This window comes from Saimiri boliviensis, chromosome 18, assembly GCF_048565385.1.
Source record: "Saimiri boliviensis isolate mSaiBol1 chromosome 18, mSaiBol1.pri, whole genome shotgun sequence".
Taxonomy (NCBI): domain Eukaryota; kingdom Metazoa; phylum Chordata; class Mammalia; order Primates; family Cebidae; genus Saimiri; species Saimiri boliviensis.
In genome coordinates this window covers 1,532,546-1,554,673 of record NC_133466.1, presented here as the reverse complement: position 1 = coordinate 1,554,673, position 22,128 = coordinate 1,532,546, and the positions used below count along the sequence as shown (strand labels likewise).

The 22,128-nt window shown below is 48.2% G+C and overlaps 1 protein-coding gene across 8 annotated transcripts in view; it reads left to right on the top strand.

Annotated features, from left to right (window-relative positions):
- Positions 1-22,128, top strand: part of ADARB1 (adenosine deaminase RNA specific B1) — an 85,129-nt gene that overhangs the window by 5,360 nt on the left and 57,641 nt on the right. For 4 of the 8 annotated variants that reach the window (XM_074389447.1, XM_074389449.1, XM_074389446.1 and 1 more), the window contains exon 2: positions 970-1,040. The exons of 1 other annotated variant lie outside the window; for it this stretch is intronic. In XM_074389447.1, coding sequence (XP_074245548.1) covers positions 1,001-1,040 — 40 coding nt within the window. In that variant the 5' untranslated portion in view covers positions 970-1,000. 3 more of the 8 variants (XM_039480530.2, XM_039480532.2, XM_074389448.1) reach the window with 2 other exon arrangements.

Here is a 22,128-nt window from a genome sequence, read left to right as displayed (position 1 = left end):
GCCTGACGGGTGTGTGTGTCTGACATGGGTGTGTGCACCCAGCAGGGGTGTATGTGTCTGACACAGGTGTGCGCGCCCTGCAGGGGTATGTGCGCAGGGGTGTATGTGTCTGACACGGGCGTGCGCGCCCGGCAGGGGTATGTGCGCAGGGGTGTATGTGTCTGACATGGGCGTGCATGCCCGGCAGGGGTGTGTGTGTCTGACACGGGTGTGCGCGCCCGGCAGGGGTGTATGCGTCTGACACGGGTATGCGCGCCCGGGAGGGGTGTATGCGTCTGACACGGGTGTGCGCGCCAGGCAGGGGTGTATGTGTCTGACATGGATGTGCGCGCCCAGCAGGGGTGTGTGTGTCTGACATGGGTGTGCGTGCCCGGCAGAGGTGTGTGTGTCTGACATGGGTGTGCGCGCCCGGCAGGGGTGTGTGTGTCTGACATGGGTGTGCGCCCGGCAGGGGTGTGTGTGTCTGAGATGGGTGTGCGCGCCCGGCAGAGGTGTGTGTGTCTGACATGGGTGTGCGCCCGGCAGGGGTGTGTGTGTCTGACATGGGTGTGCGCCCGGCAGGGGTGTGTGTGTCTGACATGGGTGTGCGCGCCCGGCAGAGGTGTGTGTGTCTGACATGGGTGTGCGCGCCCGGCAGGGGTGTGTGTGTCTGACATGGGTGTGCGCGCCCAGCAGGGGTGTGTGTGTCTGAGATGGGTGTGCACGCCCAGCAGGGGTGTGTGTGTCTGACACAGGTGTGCGCCCGGCAGGGGTGTATGTGTCTGACATGGGTGTGTGCTCCCAGCAGAAGCATGTGCCTGACAGAGGCCTGGCTTAGTGTTCAGGGTTCACAGTACATGAAGAATCCTACAGATCCTTGTGGACAAGGGAGTACAGTGGAATTTGGGGTAAAAGACTTGCATAGATTTTTTTTTTTTTTTAACAAAAGATGAAATTGAAAAGGTAATGAGCTCATGCTTATTCATTCAGTGAGCATTGAGGACCTCCTAAGGCCAGGCCCATGATGAAGATCCCAAGGATGAAGACGCCTTGCCGTCCAGGTCAGTGGGTGACAGCAGTCGAAGTCAGGGGTACCCAGTACCACACCCCTGGCTACTGCTGACTGGAGGGTAAGTCCCCTGCCATGTGGGCAGAGCCGCCTCTGCAGATTCCCAGGTGGATCTCCTGGGCAGAGACTGGCAGGCCGTGGCCTGTGAGCAGATTCTGCAACCTGAACGCTAGGAATGGTTTTTACATTTTTAAGGAGTTATAAAACAAAACAGGAAGAATCTGCAACAGAGACCGTATTATGGCCTGCACAGCCTAAGGTTTATGGAAAGGGACAGACCTGCTTTAAGGGCTCGCTTGCTGGCGGGGCCTCGTCTGGGTTGCCAATTCTGCTGACTCTGGAATTGGAAGGTCTCAAGGAAGACTATGTGCTGTGTAGGATTTCCAGATCCCAAAATGCTTTGTTTCAACCCAGACCCACAGGGCAAAGAGAGCCCTCCTCCCTGTTCCTCGGCAGAGGCCTCCACACTGTGTGCTTCCTGGCCTGCCAGAGTGACAACTGCTGCCAGCTGTCTGCATCTTCTCAGCACCCCTTAGTGTGGCTGCATACTGAGGGCACTTAAAACCATAACAGGCAGAGGAAATCTCCAGTCTTCCAGGTAATCTCAGAGGACTCAGTGATTTAAGAGGAAAAGACCAGACTGCTGCTTTCAGTAGGACCACTGTGTGATGCCTGCCTGTCAGTCAGTGCACATAGACCTGGGGTCCTGAGTTGGGGACTTCAGAACCATGAGTGGTAGGTGGACAGAGTAGCCCCTAATGAAGCAGAAATACTGGAAGAGACAGTACCTAATCTAGGTTGAGAAGCAAAGAGAGGCCTCAGAAGATGAAGGCAGAGTACGAGAAAGGCTTTCTAAAACTGACAAGCCTGCTATCCACGTTTCGAGATGTATTAGAGAAATTGGAAAAAAAAAAAAAACATGCCGAGTGTAGAATGTCAGCAGGAAGGTGTGGCCAGTCAAGAGAGCCCTCTGTGGGTGCTGTGGTCCTGGACTTCGGGTGGGCCTGGTGGAGACTGTGCTGCCTCTCACCCTCCCAGGTGAGTCCTCTGTGATGGGGGTGGGTGAAGCTGAGTGCTGTCCTGAAAATCTGACCATGCATAGCCCTTTTCAAAGACCCTTGTAATTTTAGAGGCCACCAACAGCCATGGGACTAGGCAACATCAGAGCAGGGACACAATGTGAGTCATGCCTGTGTTCATCCTGTGGTGGCCCCGGGCCCATGGGAGTGGGAGGGATCAGCAGGACTGGAGGGAGGGAGTAAAGCCAAGGGAAGCAGTGCAGACAACGGGCTCCCTCCCCTGCTTGGTGGCCGACTGCCTTGAGGACTCACTCTCTTAGGAAAAGTCCACCAGTCTCTGAGCTCTGATTCTGGCCTTCTGTCAGGTGCCCTCTTGCGGGAGGGAATGAGTGAGGGACAGCAGGGCAGGCCTTCCAGTCTTCCAGCAAGCTCTGCATCATGGGCGGGAGACCCTGCTCTTAAAAACATGGAGACCCTTAACACTCTTTTCCCTCAGATCTGGGGCCTCTGCCTAAGCCGAGATGACAGGGAAAAACTACAGGTACACCAGATTTAGGGACAATAACAACAAGGGTTGCAAACAAATGGAACTGCTGCTGGTAAAGCGGGCTGTGGAGTCGTGGTGTTTGCTACACCCGGCATCACAGTTTGCAGTTCAGAAACTGTAGCAGTGCTCAAGAGAGAGTCATCCCTTTAACAACAGACGTGGACTGAGCCCCCGTGGGCAGGCACTGGCCGAGGCCTGGGGACAAATTTGGGGACAGAGCAGCCCTGTGGTGACAGCTGGTGGGGGGTAGAGAACAGTAGACCTGCCCTGCCAGGCAGCGGCTGCTGTGAGAGCAGGGGTGCTGCCGCGCCCAGAGGAGATACCCAGCTGCTCTCTGCCAGGTTGCTTGGTGTGCACCCTGCGGGGAGAAGCCCATCCCCAGCTGGTGTCCATAGGGTCCAGGGCACAGTCTGAATTTACTTCTGCTCAGTATTTCCCAAAGGCTTTTTCTACGTGAAGGGACTCGGAGTGACACAGCAGCTCCCTCTTGTGGACAGATTCCCTCCTGTAAGGGGAAGTACAGCTGAGGTTCCAGCCCGCCACCCCTTGTGATCCTGATGTGCGGAGAGTTCCGGAACTGATGACTTCGACCCCCTTCTTAATCCACGCCGTAGCCATGCCTGGGAGCTCTTGACTGTTCCTGGCCCCTGGCCGCCCTTCCTTGATCTAAGGGTACGTGGTGGCCCTCTGGGTGTGGTAGGAGCTTCGTGCTTTAGTGACTACCCGTTCCCGGATGAGTCAAGCCCATCAACCCAATTTAAAGTAAAACATTCCAAGTCTCTTCAGAGGACAGGGTGAGGATGTCTTTGTTCAGTGATGGAGCTTGGCCTCTGCCTCTGCCTTGCCTCTGACTGAGACACTGAGGGTTCGGGTGCAGTTTCTGCCCACTATGTGCAAATGGCCTGGTGGGTGTGGAGGGCAGGAAGGCTTTGATGACAGTGGCATTTGCTGGCACTGTGAGGAAAGTCGACACAGAAGGAGGTATGCCAAGCAGGTGGGGTAGGAGAAGTTACAGATGTAGGGGTTGCACCAAGTCTGGAAAGCTGGGTGTCTCTTCCAGGCAGATGGCGTGGGAGGAGGGCACCCCAGGCAGGAGCGTCTCAGAAGATGACTACAGAAGCCTGGTGGGCCCGAGAGTGTGAGTAGGGTGAGGAGAGGCTGGACCTGCTAGGGGCAGGAAAAGACCAGACTTGTGCTTAATTTCAATTTCTTTCTAAGTGATGCCCTCAAACTTAGATGGGCTTTTGATGAGAAACAATAGTGTATACCCCTTGCCGTCCTCAGGGGCATCACTGCTTTTTTAAAACTGCATTTTAGATGTTTGCATTTCTGTATTAATTAGTATTAGGATTGACTGTGAGTGACAGAGATGCAGCATAGCAGGGTTTCACCAAGAGAAAGGGCTGCGCCCTGCACTTGCTGCTGTTTGATTGATGAACTTTAGACATTATCTGTGTAGTGTTACTTCATGTGGAGGAGGATTTAACTCACTGACTTTTCTGCAGCCTTCTTTCCCCGTACCATTTAGGGCTGACTCCAGGTGAAAGTCACAGCATGACTTACAGTCTCTCACACACCTTGGATGTTTACCTGTACTTATTATAAGTAATCCAGAGGTAGGAGTTTGCTAGAGCTGGTTCAGAGTTCAGCCGTGGCAGGACTCTGGTTGAGTGCTGGTATAGTACAGCGGCAGCAGCTCTAGACATCACATGTATGTTTAAGGCAGGAACAACAGGCGGAGCAGGCAGTGCAGCTCTTGTCTGTTCCTTTTGTCAGCGGCATTGCGGAAGCCCTCAGCATATTTTCACTTGGCCAGAACTACGTCTTTCTCCTTGACCAGAATTGTGTTTTGTGGCCAGCTGTAGTCACAAAAGAGACTGAGAAAATGAGCCTTCCATTCTTGTGGCACCCCTGGTAGAGGGGCAGGGGAAAAGGGCTTGAGGATGAGCTCTGGGTCAGCTAACCAAGCTTGCAGCCATGCCTCTCTGCTTGCAGCCATGCCTCTCTGCTTGCAGCCGTGCCTCTCTGCTTGCAGCCGTGCCTCTCTGCTTGCAGCCGTGCCTCTCTGCTTGCAGCCATGCCTCTCTGCTTGCAGCCGTGCCTCTCTGCTTGCAGCCATGCCTCTCTGCTTGACATCCTAGAGACTGTGAGTGGCCCACATGCCGTGGCCTGTGGAGGCTGAGTGGCCTCTCAGCGTCTCAGTTTCCTGTGTGGGAGGCAGCAGAAGCACTTACCTGGCCCTTGTCTCTCAGTGTTGTCAGTTTGTCTGACCTCTGTCAGTTTGTCGTCTTCTCGCTCTGTCACCCAGGCTGGAGTACAGTGGCACGATCTTGGCTCACTGCAGCCTCCGCCTCCTGAGTTCAAGCGGTTCTCCTGCCTCAGCCTCCCTAGTAGCTGAGACTACAGGCGTGCGCCACCACGCCCAGCTAGTTTTTGTAGAGATGAGGTTTTGCGGTGTTGCCCAGGCTGGTCTTGAACTCCTGGACTCAGGTGATCCACCCGCCTCAGCCTCCTGCGGTGCTGGGATTACCGGTGTGAGTTACCGTGCCCAGCCTAGTTTGTCTTCCATGTTACTAAAGGAGAACACTTTTTCTGTTCTGTAACCTTACTTCAACCACAGTTCCAAATTCATCAATGGTGCTATGTTATTACGATGACTGCTGAAAGTCGTACCACGGTTTGATTTGCTTTATACTTGGATTTGGTATACTTGATTTTTTTGTTCCATTATTTCTTTTTCCTGATCCCCCTGATTTTTTAGTTCCATTTTCTCTTTCTTCCTGCATTCTTGTCTGGCACGGAGTGGTAGAGCCGAGTGGAGAGTGGAGCTGAGTTTGGATCCAGCAGTCGAGCAAGGGCCTCGGCTCCCCTGCTCAGCTTCCTTCTCTGTCACGTGGGGCAGGGAAGGTGCCTGTCGCGTGTGGCAAGCGTGGTGAGTGGTAGCCTGGGGCCGTGTGCGCTCATGTCCCTGAGCACCGGCACTTCTGCCTCTCTGTGTCCTCTTGTTGAGAGGGACCACTGCCTCTCTTACTCTGTCTCCAGCCCTTTCCAGCTTATTCATTCCGTTTCTTGGAACCCATTTAATTCATTCTTCTTAAAATATGTATTTTCTATTTTATTTCAAATCTAGACTTAACTTTCTTTCTTTTTTTTTTTTTGAGACGCAGTTTCGCTTGTCACCCAGGCTGGAGTGGTGCAATGGCGCGATCTCGGCTCACCACAACCTCCACGTCCTGGATTCAGGCAATTCTCCTGCCTCAGCCTCCCGAGTAGCTGGGACTACAGGCACACACCACCATTGCCCAGCTAATTTTTTTTTTGTATTTTTAGTAGAGACGGGGTTTCACCATGTTGGCCAGGATGGTCTTGTGATCTCTTGACCTTGTGATCCACCCACCTTGGCCTCCCAAAGTGCTGGGATTATAGGCATGAGCCACTGTGCCCGGCCAGACTTAACTTTCTTACAGAATTTGGTTTTTTCCTGGAATTTCTGATTTTATTAAAACTGGATTTACTGAGGTAAAATGTACAGACAATAAAAATCTTTCTTTTTTTTTTTTTTTTTTTTTTTTTTTTGAGACAGAGTTTTGCTCTTGTTGCCCAGGCTGGAGTGCAATGGCACAGTCTGGGCTCACTGCAACTTCTGCCTTCTGGGTTCAAGTGATTCTCCTGCCTCAGCCTCCTAAGTAGCTGTGATTACAGGCTCCTGCCACCACGCCCAGCTAATTTTTGTATTTTTAGTAGAGACGGGATTTTGCCGTGTTGGCTAGGCTGGTCTCGAACTCCTGACCTCAGGTGATCCGCCTGCCTTGACCTGGCCAAAAATCATTCTTTTAAAGTGTGCTCTCTGATATATTCTGACAAATGTATGCCAGTCCCACACCACTAAGCACTCAGGGTAGAGAACATTCTCCTTACCGCAAAGAGTTTTCTATCTGATATTGATGTCCTGTCAGATGGTTTGTATTCAGCAGACCACCCAGACCAGGCCATGAGGTGCAGGCTGGCCCCTGGCTGCCCACACCTGGTAGCTTCTGGGCAGCTCCTGGCTTGATTGCTCTGGCGTGGAGTGTCAAGTGACTTCCACAGAACAGCAGATGGTGCTATAGGGCCGCTTCTAAGACTAGGTGGAGGAGGCTCAGTAGCTCAGTGGCATTCAGAGCGGTGGCCACCAAGACAAACCTCCTGTCTTCACACCATGTGTGCGTGTGTGTGCGTGTGCACGTGCATTCCCAATTCAAGTCCAGAAGCCAGTTTCCTTCAGAAAACTTTCTCTTCCCTGGCTTTATTTTTACCATTTAGAGGACCCGTGAGGCAATGATATGGAATACTTATAGCTGGTTTAATTCAGTGAATGATCTGAATTATAAACAAAATTTTATCAAGTGATTAATGAATTTGATATAATAAATTAGGTCTGTGGGAGGGGCTTAGTGTGTTATGGCATGAGAAGTTTTGTACATCTTTTGCAATTCAAAAAATCGTGGCCAGGTGTGGTGGCTCAAGCCTGTAATCCCAGAACTTTCAGAGGCTGAGACAGGAGGATTGCTTAATCCCAGGAGTTTGAGACCAGCCTGGGAAACATGGAGAAACCCTGTGTCTACAAAAAAAAAAGTAAAGATAAATTAGCCAGGCATGGTGGTGCATGCCTGTAGTCCTAGCTACTCAAGAGGCTGAGGTGGGGGAATCGCTTGATCTCAGACGAAAGGGGTGGCAATAAGCCGAGATCGCGCCACTGCACTCCAGCCTGGGCAACAGAGGGAGACCCTGTCTCAAAAAAAAAAGTTGTTACTTTGCTTGTATTGTCTTTGTGGAACATAATTTTATGATTCTGTTGTTTTAAGCTTAATATTCCAAATAGGTAATAATTATAAAATGCAAACAATTAGCCTATACTGTCATGATCTAAATATGTAGTAACAGATTTACAGAATATATTTCAAAAGACTGGCATTCTGTTTTATTTTTAATAGCCAGTTATAGAAAGCATTGCTTTTAAATAATGCCTCAGAATCTTTAAAGAAATACCTGTCAATGTATGTCCCAGTTTAGTATCAAATTTATATTCAGAGCTCATAAGAATCTTTTGAAAGGTTTCCCAGAGTCTGTAAATGGGAATGGAGCTGTCCTTGAAGGGTGCTGGGCCTCCCAGGTTTCAGGTGTCATCTGCTGCTAGCATAGTACCACCTGAGCTACCTGTGAGCTACCTTAACCATCTGTAGGTCCCTTCAGCCACCCCAGGGCCATGCTAGCCACCACAGGGTCACCTTGGCCATCCCAGGGCCACTTTAGCCACCTGTGGGTTACCTCTGCCATCTGTGAGTCATCTTAGTCACCCCAGGGTCACCTTAGCCACTCCTGGTCATCTTAGCTGTTTACGGGTCACCTTAGCCACCCGTGGGCCACTGTAGCCACCTCTGGGTCTCCTAGCCACCCCGGGTCACCTTGGCCACTCTGGGTCACCTTATCTACCCCTGGGTTACCTGAGCTACCCTTGGTCACTGTGGCTGCTTGCTTGCTTTAGGTCACATTTTGCTACTGCAGCTAATTAAGGTCCCTCAATTCAAGTGTCTCCTTTTTTTTTTTTTTTTTTGGCCCTGGCCTTCTTTTTGTTGTTTGTTTTTCAAATCAAACACCTGCTATACTCATTTGAGAAGTATAGACTTTTATTTTTATCCCTAAGTTGCCTGATAAAGTCACCTTTAAAGCCCATGGAAGAAGCTTAATTGAATTCATTTGTTTGAAGGAGTGGAGGAAGGTTGCAAGTAGACTGAAAGTTACACTTTGTCTGTTCTGTTTGAAACCATTCTAATTTAGAAAACAGCAATGTGTTAATTTAAAGGAATATGTGTATGTTATTTGACTTAATATTGTAAGGAGTCTTAATTGAGAAAATAAACTCAAGTAGTTGTGTTTTTTCTTTAATTGGGCAGTATTGTAGCAGGGCAAAGAGTGTGGTCCCCAGGTTGGAGAGCTCTGGGTTCTGAGTGGGTCCTAGCACATGGCCAGCATGTGACCTTGGGCAGCGACTTGTCTAGCTGGCTGCCAGGCTCCTCCCCATGAGGTGGTGGGAGCCGTGTGGGATCTGCTTAGCGGGGGCACAGCTGCTGCAGCCTAAGTAGCATCCTCACGTGGTCCTCCCGTGAACCCAAGGGTGTGTACTGGCTCCGTCATGTGTTTTACAGAGGGGGAATCAGGAGTCCAGAAGGTAAGAAATTGCCTAAGGCCCTTGGCTAATAGAAGAGGGAGCAGGGCTTTGACCAGGGACCTGCTCATGACTCTGCTGGTTACCACTTTGCCGATACCATGGCCATGCAACACAGCTGTGCAGGCTGTAAACTGTGCAGCTCCACCACAAAGGCCAAATCTCAGAGGCAGCTGTGATGGCTGTAAAGCAAACAGCAGCCATGTCCAGGCCATGGCTCACAAACTTCAGTCTCCTTGACTGAGATTTGATAGCATTGAAATGAGCAAACGTATGTGTGGTGATTGACAGGTGGCCATCACTCCGACTTTTCCTGTGCCTTCTGCTTCGGCAGGTGCTCTCCTGGCTCCCTGATTCTTCCTCTCGTAACCTCCTGGCACTATGCTCCTCACTTGGGAATTGCACCCAGCCTGTGTCTCCGGCTCACACCTTCCTCCGGCTCTCCAGACCTCACCAAGTCCAGTAGCATCTTCTTTCAGGCCTCCACAGGCATCTACAACTTCAGATACCCAAATTCTGATTCCCTTGCTCTTGCCATTATCTCCCAATCTCAGCAGTTCCTTCCTTCCAGACTCTCCAACCGGAGGCAGCTCATCCTTTCTCTTCCATCGCACACCGCAGCCAGGACGTCAGTGGGCAGTGCCTTCAGAACACGTCTCCTGTGTACCTGTCCTCTACTCTGGCCAGAGTGTTCCTTTTAAAACTAGATCAGAACTAGATCAAAGCCCCTGGTCAAGACACTGCCACAGTCTCCTGCCACCAAATGACTGCCGTGTCCTCACTGTGGCCCAGGAGGCCCCATGTGCAGAGCCTCTGGGACCTCTATCTCCTCCCATTCTCTCTTAACTGTGTTGCAGTCACTCTGGCTGCCTGGCTCTTCTTGGGCAGTTTGAGGTGCTGCTGCTACCTAGAGCCTTCCATCTGCCCTTCCAGAACACTCCTCCCCACGGCCAGCTTCCTCACCTTTGTTACAGTCTTCCAAAATGGAAAAGCCACTGCTGCCCTCCCACATGCAGCCATCTTCGTAGGATAGCAACCGCTGCTGTCCCCTGACACTTGATGGCATTTAATCTTTTATGACACCTATTGGCAGTTGTCTCTTTTTTTTCCTTATTAGAACATAAGCTCCAGGAAAGCAGTTGTTAACATCTTTTTGTTCACGGATGTGTCTCAAGCACTTAGGACAGTACTGACACATAGTAGATGCTCGATAAATCGATGAATGAGTATTTGCTACTTTTCTTATTAACAGACATTTCTGAGGTACTTTAATATTACATTAAGTAATGGTACAGTTTCCCATGTGTTGATTTTATGTGAATAATCAGTAAATTACTCATATAGAGATTTTAGAATTTAATAAACTCAATTTTTTCCCTTCTTATAAGAGTAGAAAAATGCTGTTAAGAGTTTTCCTAAATTAATATTCTGGGAACATTAAACTTTAGAATTTTACTCTGAGGACATAGATAAAAATAAAATTAATCAGATACCAGGAATGTCAGATGCTAATGGTGTATGGCTATTTGTGACATTCTCCTAGAATTAAACAGTTATTAATTTAACAGTTATTAATTGTGACATTCTCCTAGAATTAAACAGTTGCCAAAGACCTGGCAACTGAAGTCAGAAATGGATGAACTTTTACAGTTGGGAAAAAAGAGCTTTAAGGTATCTTATTAAAATTGTAAACTGTCAGTTAATCATCATAGAAACCATACCTGATACAGCAAATCATTTTCATTCCGCTATGAATTTCTGGATTCTCATGAATCGGACATTCTATTTTTATGTTTCTCTTAAATAATCCTGATGGTAGAAGAAATAAGTGGGAAGAAAAAGGAAGAGAACCATAGCTACGTTGTTAGGGCCTTACTTCAACTCTAGCGACTTCATGTGGAATGACTGTAGGATGAATTCACACGCAGCGAAAGAGCCAGTTCCCATTAGGGTACCTTTCTAGTTGGTGCCAGTACCCATTAGGGCAGTGTTCCAGTTGGTGGCACACAGATTTACCACAATTAGGGCGCGTGTGTCTTGTCATGCCAGGAGAGCCTAAATTACTCTTGACTTTCAAGAAAGCAAAAAATATGGTTTTGATATCAGGAAGATTTACTGTGCATTGGGTTGTGTCATTTGGTGAGGAAAAAGCTAAATGATCCCTTTAAGAGAATGAAGGCAAAATATATGTAAATGCCATTTTAATCTAACTTTTTATATGAATGTAGAACATATAACAAACAGGATTATACAGTGTGAAGGTCAGGAAACTAGCATGCTTTTGTGTTTTGTAGACTAGTCCAAAAGGAACCCCAGTAGATTTGGCATTGTTAAACCAAGGAAGTCTTGAGAACTGATCTGTCTCCTTTGTGCCCATAGAATTGTAGCATATGGAGGTGACCAAGGAGCCAGAACCCAAGAGGTCTCTGCCACTGAAAGGAGATTTTTATTACTTGCGTTTCCTAGAAGAGGGGCACTCAGGCCAAGCAGACCCATGGGGGTGTCAGTCAAGGGGCAGAAAGGAGCCACAAAAAAGCCCAGGCCAGACTGAGTGGGGTTTCTGGGGAAAGGCAGGCAGGGCACCAGTGTAGGAATGGCTAGTGTGAACAGTTCTGGTGGGCCTTGGGCTGTAGAAGAGATCTCTAGCTTCTTGGTACCAGGCTGGGGGGTGATTTAGGACAGAAGAAGTGAGATAAGAGAGGTGAGTGAAGCTGGAGCCCTGTGCTGGTTCTAAGCCCTGGGAGGGCCAGTCTTTCCCTGTGACTGTAAGGCCCACAAATACCAGAGCATTAGGAATAAGAAAATGTACTTAATAGAACTGGTCCTGTGACGAATGGATGCCTAACTGACAAATCCAGAATCTGAGAAAACACAGAACAACTGCCTTCATTGACAAGGTGGCACACAGAGCCCAAGATAGGCGCACAGCAAGAGGATGCCAGCAGGATCTCTTAACAAGCTTACTGTGGTATCTTTCACAGTGTCAACTGTAATCCCAAATTAATTTTTAATGACAGCATATCTACCGAGAATGTCATTTTAGTATATTTTCATTTAAAGTGGTATCTACCAGATTCCTGAAAAGTTACAAACCAGCTGACGTGACCACTGCCAGTCATGCCGACCACATTCTCACTGAGCCGCATACTCCTCACAAGGAACCTTTCCCTGAGGTCACATGGCTGTTGCCACAGCCCATGGTGGGGTTCACCGTTTCAGACTTTCCTGATTCTATCTGCTGAGATTTTAAAATAGGAGAGTATAGCTATACTTTGCAAGTTGTTTCATGAATAAACTTTTTCTGAATTGTGACTTGCTGTAAGTTTTGTTTTGCCGGGTGCGGTGGCTCATGCCTGTAATCCCAGCACTTTGGTAGGCCGAGGCGGGTGGATCACGAGGTCAAGAGATCGAGACCATCCTGGTCAACATGGTGAAACCCCGTCTCTACTAAAAAAAAAAAAACACAAAAAATTAGCTGGGCATGGTGGCGCGTGCCTGTAATCCCAGCTACTCAGGAGGCTGAGGCAGGAGAATTGCCTGAACCCGGGAGGCGGAGGTTGCAGTGAGCTGAGATCGCACCATTGCACTCCAGCCTGGGTAACAACAGCGAAACTCTGTCTCCAAAAAAAAAAAAAAAAAAGTTTTGTTTTTTTAAGGTAAGAATTACAATGGAGATGGAGAAATTATACTTTTCTCATTTCAAGGAAAACACCAGTCATCAGTTTTGTATCAGTTGGGAAGCCTGGGATAGGAAGTTGCAAGGCAACCTGGTTTCAGCTGGACCTGGACTCTCCTAGGGCTGCATCCTGCTAGAGCTGTCAGGACACAAAGAATACCACCAGCCTCTCTGGGAGTGGCCTGGCCTCTCCGCCACCTCTTTCCACGGATGTGGTGGGTGTGGGGGTAAGCTAGAGAGACTAAAGCCCACTATTGAGCTCAGCTTCCTGTAGAAACCAAGTCAGATGAAAACCCTGACCCAGACAGAGAAGGCAGATAATTGGACTTTTGAAAACATGAGTGTGTCCAGCAACCAGGCAGCAATAGTCCGTGTTTTTACAAAAACTAACTTCCTTAAGCCCTTTATTTTCCCAGAATAATATCATCGTAAAGAATCCAGAATCCAGACAGCTCTTTACCATCTGGCTTTTCCTTTTTTCTTGTCCTATGATGAGTTTGATCTGGACTGCCTAAAACCACGACAATATGAAGTGCTTTCTCCTGGATAAGAGAGCTCTAGAAGTTCTGGCTCCATTTCTCAAACGGTTTCTTCTTTGATTCTGTCCTGTTAGGAGACCCCCAGGGCCTTGCCTTGAGACAGTGCAGCTAGGCCCAGCAGCCACTATGCTTGGGCCTGGCCAGCCCCTCCTGAGGGGCCAGGGGCTGCTCACCTGCTGACTAGGTCTTCTTAGCCAGGTCAGTTCATGGGTTCTGGTTTTTTTGAGCTTCTGGCTAGTCATTAGTTTCTCAGACCTGGTTATTCACAGTATGGAGTCATTTTTCATGACTGTGCATCTCACTTCCAAGGGAATATAAATTAATAAAGAAGCCTATAGAAATTCCCCCTTACAGTTTTCAAATACAGTAAGTGAGTTTGTACCATAAAATAGGTCAAAAGAGGTTTTATACTTGAAATAATTAAAGAGCATTTATGTTTCTCTTCTGTGATTTCTTGGTTCTAATCCTGTGGGCTGCTTTTGACTTCCTCTGTTGGAGAGACACTGTGCATCTGTATCTGGTGGTAGATCCTGAACTAACAGGGAGCTGAGCATATGTGTGCACAAATGCGTGCTTAGGTAAGGATTTGGTGCAAGGCAATTGTAGTGTGAAACTGTAAAGTGTGCCATCTTAGACTGGAGAGAGAAGGGGGTGATTTGATGTCTTCCATATGCCTCTTTTACCAAAATGGGTCATCTTATCTGTCTCAGGCCAGGCCTCCGGGAGTACAGGAACAGCACAGCTGCAGTGAAGGAGAGGCTCCTGCTCCGTGCTGGCCCAGAGCTGTGGGTCATGCCCCTCAAGTCGCTCAGCATTCTGCAATTCCCCTGGCCTTAGTCCCCCATCTCACTGTGATAGCCATCCAGGTCAGCAGCTGTGAACCTTCCTGGCTCCCATGCTACCCCTCCCCCAACCCTCCAGCACCTCTCTCTCTATTCCTGTTCCCATACTGCCCCCTGGGACCTCTCTCTCTATTCCTGCCCCCACACTGCCCCCCCTCCCCACACCTCTCTCTCTATTCCTGCTCCCACACTGCCCCCTGGCACCTCTCTCTCTATTCCTGCTCCCACACTGCCCCCCGGCACCTCTCTCTCTATTCCTGCTCCCACACTGCCCCCTGGCACCTCTCTCTCTATTCCTGCCCCCACACTGCCCCCCCTCCCCGCACCTCTCTCTCTATTCCTGCTCCCACACTGCCCCCTGGCACTTCTCTCTCTATTCCTGCTCCCACACTGCCCCCTGGCACCTCTCTCTCTATTCCTGCCCCCACACTGCCCCCCCTCCCCGCACCTCTCTCTCTATTCCTGCTCCCACACTGCCCCCCGGCACCTCTCTCTCTATTCCTGCTCCCACACTGCCCCCTGGCACTTCTCTCTCTATTCCTGCTCCCACACTGCCCCCTGGCACCTCTCTCTCTATTCCTGCTCCCACACTGCCCCCTGGCACTTCTCTCTCTATTCCTGCTCCCACACTGCCCCCTGGCACCTCTCTCTCTATTCCTGCCCCCACACTGCCCCCCGGCACCTCTCTCTCTCTTTCTACTCCTAGCGTCCTCTCAGCTTCACTTCTGAGCCCCACACAGCGGTTCCTGCTCTATCACTACCACATATCCTCTGTCATCGAGAGAGGGCAAGAGTCTGTCACACATGTGCTGACTGCCTGGTGAGGGTTTGTAGAGTGATGGGCAGGGCCCTGCAGTATAGCCCTCCTGAACTCACCACACCAGAGGCCTGCCGGTGTCACTGTCAAAAATAGGCATCCTCGCCTCCCAGCCCGCATCACAAGCTAAGCATCTGTGAGAACAGAGGCTCTGCTTCAGAGGAGCCTGCCCCAGATGTAGCGCCAGCCTTTGGAGGCAGCTTCTCTCTCGCTTACCTCCTCCTTGGTTTTCATTCTTTTATGCCCCCAGGGACCTGTCCACTGGTTCCCAGCCCTAAGGGCCATGGCAGTCTTCGTGAGGGTATAAGCTGGGTAAAACGAATTAAGGTGGAGCCACCACTACCAGTGGCTGATTGCCCATGGGTGTCGGCCCGGCCCTAAGTGCTCCGCTGCTGTTTCACTGTCTGGTGACAGCCTTAGCATTGTGAGCATTGAAGGAAAGAACTGGGACAGGCAGCAGAGGCTCCCACCTGACTGCACTGAGGCTCCTGCCTTAGCACTAGGGCCTGGGCTCCCCTTTGCTGTAATGCCACGAGGTGTGTCAGGAAGATTTGCACTTGACCTGCTGGAGAGAGAAGAGATGTGACAAAGCAACTCTGGCCTGTGTCTCAAATTTCCAGTGAGATGCTGCCATCCCTGCCATAGCCTGTCCTGCCCGCAGGGGAAGAAGGTGGGAGGAGTCAGTTTGTGAAAAATCAGGGCTCTGAGGGCACTGGAGCTGGCGCTGAGTTCTGCAGCAGTCAAGGAGTAGAGCAGGCTTGAGCTCCCAGCTGCTTGTAGGCATCACAGACGCATTTGCCAGCAACTGGGAGTGTGATTTTTCTCTGTGGCTGCCCGGCGAGATCTCTGCGTCATTTCTTCCCCCAGCTTCTCTCTCCACCCGTGCCACCATGGGAGGGTTTAGGCCTTCTCACCCCTGACTGGGCTGATGTAGGGCTGTGACTGTCACCTGTTCCCTCTTTCCTGTCTTCCTCACCTATCCCCACATTGTCAGTCCACCTTTCTTACCGCTGGATGCAAACCTGCAGACATTCTATGGCATTCAGGATGGAGTTCAAAGACATCACCTCAGCATGAAAGGCCCTTTCAGGTCTGGCCCTGCGTACTCCAGACACCCACATGCTCCTGGGTATAGCAGCATGGGTCTGCAGGCAGCTTCCTATGATGCCTCTGTTCCTGTCTTAGGTCCCTCTTCTTCTTGGGAGGCTCCCTGCTTGCCTTACTCTGTCTCAGAAGCTCATCTTGACACCAGCCTGTCCTCTGTACTGGGAGCATGGAGCAGAGCTCCATCGCAGCTGCACCATGCCACTCATGAAAGGCTGGCCATCTCCTTGTGCACAGCATCTGGGGGCACTCAGGTGGCCCTGCCGTCCCTGGGCCTGTCTCTGACATTGGCAGGGTTGGGGCACCAGAGTTCAAATGGGGGCCACATAACATGTCTAAATCTTTCAGAGCTTAAGTCAAGCTAGCATACTACTGATGCAATATGTTGTGTCTTCCTTGTTTGACAAATACATCTTCAAGATGGGAAAGATACGTGGAGAGCTATGGGTTTTATATGAATGAATGTTGGCAAAATATCAAAGACCACTGAATTTAACCGTTACTGCACATATCTGGGTGTTCAGAGGCCACTCATGTTTGAATAACAGGAACAAGACATGATTTATCAATAAGTTCATGTTTCTCCCATAACATTTATTATTTTGTTTTTATTTCTGCAAACCACTAATTATGTTTTATATTAAACATTTTCAGATAATGTACCTTCTGCTGGTATTAATGACCCAATGCAGGACTGGCACACAGCAGCCTACAGGCTGTTTCTGTGCAGTGTTAACACTTTTTAAAGAGTTGTTAAAAAATAAAATAATGCAGCAGAGATGTGTGGCCATGAAGTCTAAAGTACTTACTCTCTGGCCCTTTACAGAAAATGTTTGCTACTTCTTGATCTAAAGATTTAAAAAATAAAACATGTCATTGGCCCAGGTACAGTGGCTCATGCCTGTAATCCCAGCACTTTGGGAGGCTGAAGTAAGCAGATCACTTGAGGTTGGGAGTTTGAGACCATCCTGACTAACATAGTGAAACCCCGTCTTTACTAAAAAATACACAATAAATTAGCTGGCCGTGGTGGCGCACGCTGCTTAGGAGGCAAAGGCAGGAGAATCACTTGAACCTAGGAGGCAGAAGTTGCAGTGAGCCGAGATTGTACCACTGCACTCCAGCCTAGGTGACAGAGCAAAACTCCATCCCCCCAACCCCCCCCAAAAAAAAAAAAAAATATATATATATATATATACACACACACACACATATGTACACACACAAAATTTGAATATTTCTATTAAAATTTGAATTTAAGTAAATAAAGCAAAAATTACAATTTTTTGTATTTTCAGAAAATTATTTTTTCTGAATTATTACCAATTATAATATATAAAGTAGTTAGTGTGAAATGTTTAAGTCCAAATTGTTTAAAGCTGAGTTTTTAATTTAAACTTTGAAAATTTAGTTAAATCATATTAATAATTTTATAAGAAATAAAACTATTGATAATTCTCTGATTGCGGACATGGAGCCTGAGTCTAACAGTGTTTTGAGAGCCTCCAACTAAATTGGGGTTCCAGTGCCAGAGTGGCTGGCAGCCCCACCCTAATAGGAAGTGAAGGGGCTGGGTGTGCTGTTGCCAATGCTCTCATAAGATGCTGTTTTTCCTGGCGGTTGGCCTGATGTCTCATTGTTTGACCTGTGACCAGGATTCCCTCTTGAAACATGTGCATACTGACAGCTGCCTTGGTGGCTCTTGTCTGATTCATGTCCAGGCTATTCCTGCCTGATCGTCACTCGTGCCAGGAGCCTGATTTTGTGTTCTCCCGGCGTTTTGGGAAAAACCCTGCCTGGGGTTGTCCGGTTCTTCAGACGAAAGGCACAAATTCAGCACACCACACAATGGGAATCATGTTCAAAGATTTTTACTTACAGATCCTGAGCAGGGAGGATGCCCTGAGTCAGGAGGGCAGTCCTCTGTCCCTGGGTCATGCAAGGCACGAACAAAGGGTCAGGCAGAGAGAGAGCACGCACCCACCACAGCCAATCAGCAGAACATGTAAGGGAGTAGGGTGGGGTCACTGTAACTGCATGGGCAGATGCCTGAGTGAAAGATGCCTCTAGGTCCTCATCTCTGGTACTAGCTTGAGCCACTTGCATGTAGAGTAGAACTGGAAACTGTCAAGGGTGGCTGAACTCTGCTGCTGGTAGGAGAAAGTTCAACTCATATTCCAGATAGATGCTGAGGCAATAGAAAACTAAAAGAATTCACTATGCTTACTCAGAGTATGTCCGGACACACACAAATTTAAGTTATAAGAGTTGCTTAATATGGCAACATATCCTCAGGTGCCATGTGCAGTTGTCACAAACATTGCCCTAATTCATGTGTACCTTTGCAGTTATGAATCACAAAGTGGATGCCAGTCATTCCTAGGAAAAGGTGCTTTGTTACACAAGACAGTAATTGCATTGTTCCAAGAGAAAGCATCTGACTGGTTCATTAATTTGTCTTGTTTTCTTTTGCCTATGAGTGCTTCTTCTACGTTATTTCTTCCCCATAATCGGACTCCTCCCAAGACAGCCTGGTCTCGAGGGCGTTTGGATGCAGTTACCTTTTGTTCAGGACACAGGCCGTCTCAGAGCAGCATCTCCCTGGGGCCTGAAGAGCATTTGTCTGGACAAGAGGAGGCTGGGGGCTTTGGGTTCTGTTGTGCCCGCCCTACATGCTGGGTCCCAGGGGGCAGAGGCACCAAGTGTTGTATGAGGTGTGTGTGTGCATGTATGTGTATGTGACGTGTTTCCCTGCTTGCCCCAGGCTGGTCATGGGACTGTGCTAGTCACAGGCTGCATGTGCTGGTCAAGCCACTAGGCACAGTGGAAAATGGGGAAATGTTGGTGTTTGTCCCTCCCTTGGCTGTGTGTCATTCACCTGGGGCATGAGCTGCGCCTCTGCTCTACAGTAATGAACAAGGCAGGTCAGCGTTGGTCCAGAACACGTGCGTTAACAGAGGAGGAAGAGTGATCTCTGGGGGAAAGGGAAGTATCCACTGGTCAATGGCGTGTGGTTTCCTGTCCCTGCAATTTCACTGGTACCATCCTGACCACTCACCTGCACTTTATATGAAGTTGTTTTTGTCAGCTGCTGTCTATTGAGCCTCTGCATTGCGTTGTATGGTAGCCTGTTACTTTTTACAGTTTTATTTTCTAGACTGTACTCTTTTATTGATGGTCTTTTTGGTATTAGGATTTCCGTTTAAACAGGACTTAGGTGTGTTTGCTGTGGGAGATTTGTTTCGCTAGGAAGATTTGCGGCTGTCGTTCTCTCCCCTCTGCTCGTGGTGTTTTTTCCGTGACTTCACTGAAGGGTTAACTGTCACATGTCATTTTCTGGGTGGTGTGCTCTGAAGTCATTGTGGTGTTTGGGCCCCTTCAGCCTAGTTCTGCCTAACTGCAGCGTGATGAATGAGCCTGAGGCAGAGGAGGAGGCTCCCTCGGCAGGGGCTGCTGTTGTCGCAGCTGCTGGCACGCTGAAGTGAGTCGCTGTGCTGCTGCCCCGAGTGACTGAGGCTCAGAATGAGGCTGGGGCCGCTGGGGCTTGCATTGGCGTGTCTGCATGGCGTCGTCCACCACTGGGCCTTTGCACATGGGGCCCTTTTTCAGCATCATGGGGCGTCGGTATAAAAGGAGGCGCAAGAAGCGCTCTGAGAGGAAAGGTAATTCATTTAGTTTTATTCTTAAATGTGAAGCATTAGTCTTTAATGCAATACAGAAGTGTTTTCTGGGATAGACTGCTTTGTGAATTAATCTTCTGATGCCCGTTACTTCCTGTATTCCCTTTTTAAGTGCCTTATTTGTTGTTGGCATTTTATAGAATTTTAGATGGGGCACTTAAAAGGAAGATTCAAAAATGTGTCTGTAAACATGAATAGAAATCTTTTAGCTTCAGAGTCTGAAGTACATCTTTGGAAAGATATTTATAAAACCTTAAAGTTTGTAGCTGTGAGCTACAGCAAAGGTTTTTCTTCCAGAGATAGATGCTACTATGAGATTTCCTTTGCTGCACTCTTCATTAATTACTTTTCTACATTAAAACTGTTTTCATGCTGCAGAAAGCAAGGCTGTAGCAACCATTGTGAAAATATTTCCTCTTTAAAAGAATGGAGAGCAAATTCCTTACATTTGGCACTCTAGGTTAATACCAGTTTTTAATTCAACTTAATGTTTTAAGTCATTAAAATGTAGGGTTTTTTTTCCTCAAAATCGGATTCAAAAGTTGCCCACGGCTATACACATCACAAGCTACTGGTTTTTGGATGTGAATTGCTGCTTTAAAAGCTGTTGACTGTTGACAGTTTTTTTTTCTTTGTATAATATGAAATAATTAATAGAAAATGCCTTAGTGAAAAGATGTGTCTAGCCCAGAGAACAGCTGAACACAGGGGTGATCAGTGCCTCTGCCTTCATGTCTTCTGGGCGCCACTGTAGCATCCCCCACCTGATGGGACTGGAGCACAGGACTTCACCACCACAGGGCCTTTGGGACATTCTGTGGCAGGAGATAGCTGTCTCTTCAGGAAATAAAATTATCCTCTGTTTTTTGGTGTAGCTTCTTCAAAAGAGGAAAAACAGATGACTCTCAAAGTCAGCAATCTTATAACGGCACCTTGCTAATGTAACAAGGGTGATGAAATCTCATGGAAGTCTGTGGGAGTGGGGAACCCTGACCCTGGGCCCTCTGGGCACCCTGCTGCAGGTGCGTGTGTCCGGGGCCAGGGACGCCACACCCTCAATGTTTTCCTGGACTGACGGGCGGTCTCAGGACAGCTGATCTGTGCGGCTCCCTCAGCCCTCACCTCAAGGGGTGACAGCCTTGGCCTGTATTTATTTCCTCAGTTAAGCTTTAGAAATTGAGATGTCACTAAGACAGGCAATAGGGAGTAAAACAAAGGCAAAAACTAAAGGACATTTTTACCAGATACCCTCAGTTTACAATTGCCACTACTTTTTCGATGGACATTCATCACTAATCATTTAAGTTGGGAAAAACATTGAAAAGTACAAGAATAATTCTGTCATCATTCTTTTAGAATTTACTGTGATTCAAGCTTAAAATGTCTTTTTCATGCATTCCATAATCTTATTCTGCAGTGGGAAAACCACTCTCAAATATGTTGCATTTTCAGACCAAGGTTATAAGAAATTGAGAGGGTTATGAGGTATAACAATTAAGGTTGCATATTAAATGACTGTATTCCTTGGTCATTCCTATGTGAGTAAGTTCATTGTGAGTGTTATTAAATGGTATCATGTTATATGTTCTTGCTGTTGATATTTTATAATTGCATTATCTTTGAAACTAATAAAAATGCCTTTGAAAATTATGGATATTATTAAGATTGGCTATCACATTTATACCAGACTGGCAAAGTTTTATAAGATGTAAAATATAGTCTGTTATACTGTATATTTTTAAGGTACTGTAAATAATGTGTATTGCATTGTGTTTTGTTTTGTTTTTTTCCCTAAGATGGGTATAATACACCTTTTAAAATGTAATTCTTTGATGAAAACAATGTAGTAGCAAGTTACTGGTTTTAGCTAGCTTCAGTGGCAATATAATTTCAATGATTTTTTTCATCACTCCCGAATTATCCATACAGTTACTCCCTTCTACAGGGCAAATAATTGACTGTTGACTGTGTGTGAGCCTCAGATGGATTAGCTTAATCATCAGGAAAATAGCTCTAAAGAATAATGTGCCGTTTACATAGTGACCCGAGCCCCCATCAAGCAGACACTGCCACCCTGGCAGATGCTGCCAGCATGAGACCTGGGAGAGGCCTGGGAGCCACAGGGCAGGATGCTGGGGAGCAGTTAGTGCCCACACAGGGAGCGTTTCCTGCACCCCAGTCATTGCCCAGTGGCTGCTGCTATAGCCTCATTCACCCACAGCACTGCTGCTAAGTTGATGACCAGTGAGAGGGTGGTGAGGTGGGAACACAGGCAGTCCTTCACTCTCCACCCCCCGTGCTGTCTGAATAGCATCCTATATTTCCAGATGTATTTCTTACTGAGCATTTTGTTTATCCCACATGTGATAACATCCTTATCTGTGCTCAGTCATGTATACACATGTGAAGACCACTGTCCTATGGCAACAGTTCTGAACTGTGTTTCAGTCTGAGGCTGGGCTCCCCCATGTTTCCAGGATAGGAGTGAACAGGGTGTGGGGGACCTTTGTGGAGATAGAGGTCCAGATCTGGAGAGGCTTGCTCCACCTGAGTACTGCTGGAGGAAAAGCCCTGGGACTCCTGATCTTCACCCTTCACAGAGTGAGCAGAGCCAGCTGGCCGTCAGGAGAAAGCAGGCAGCTGTCGTGCCA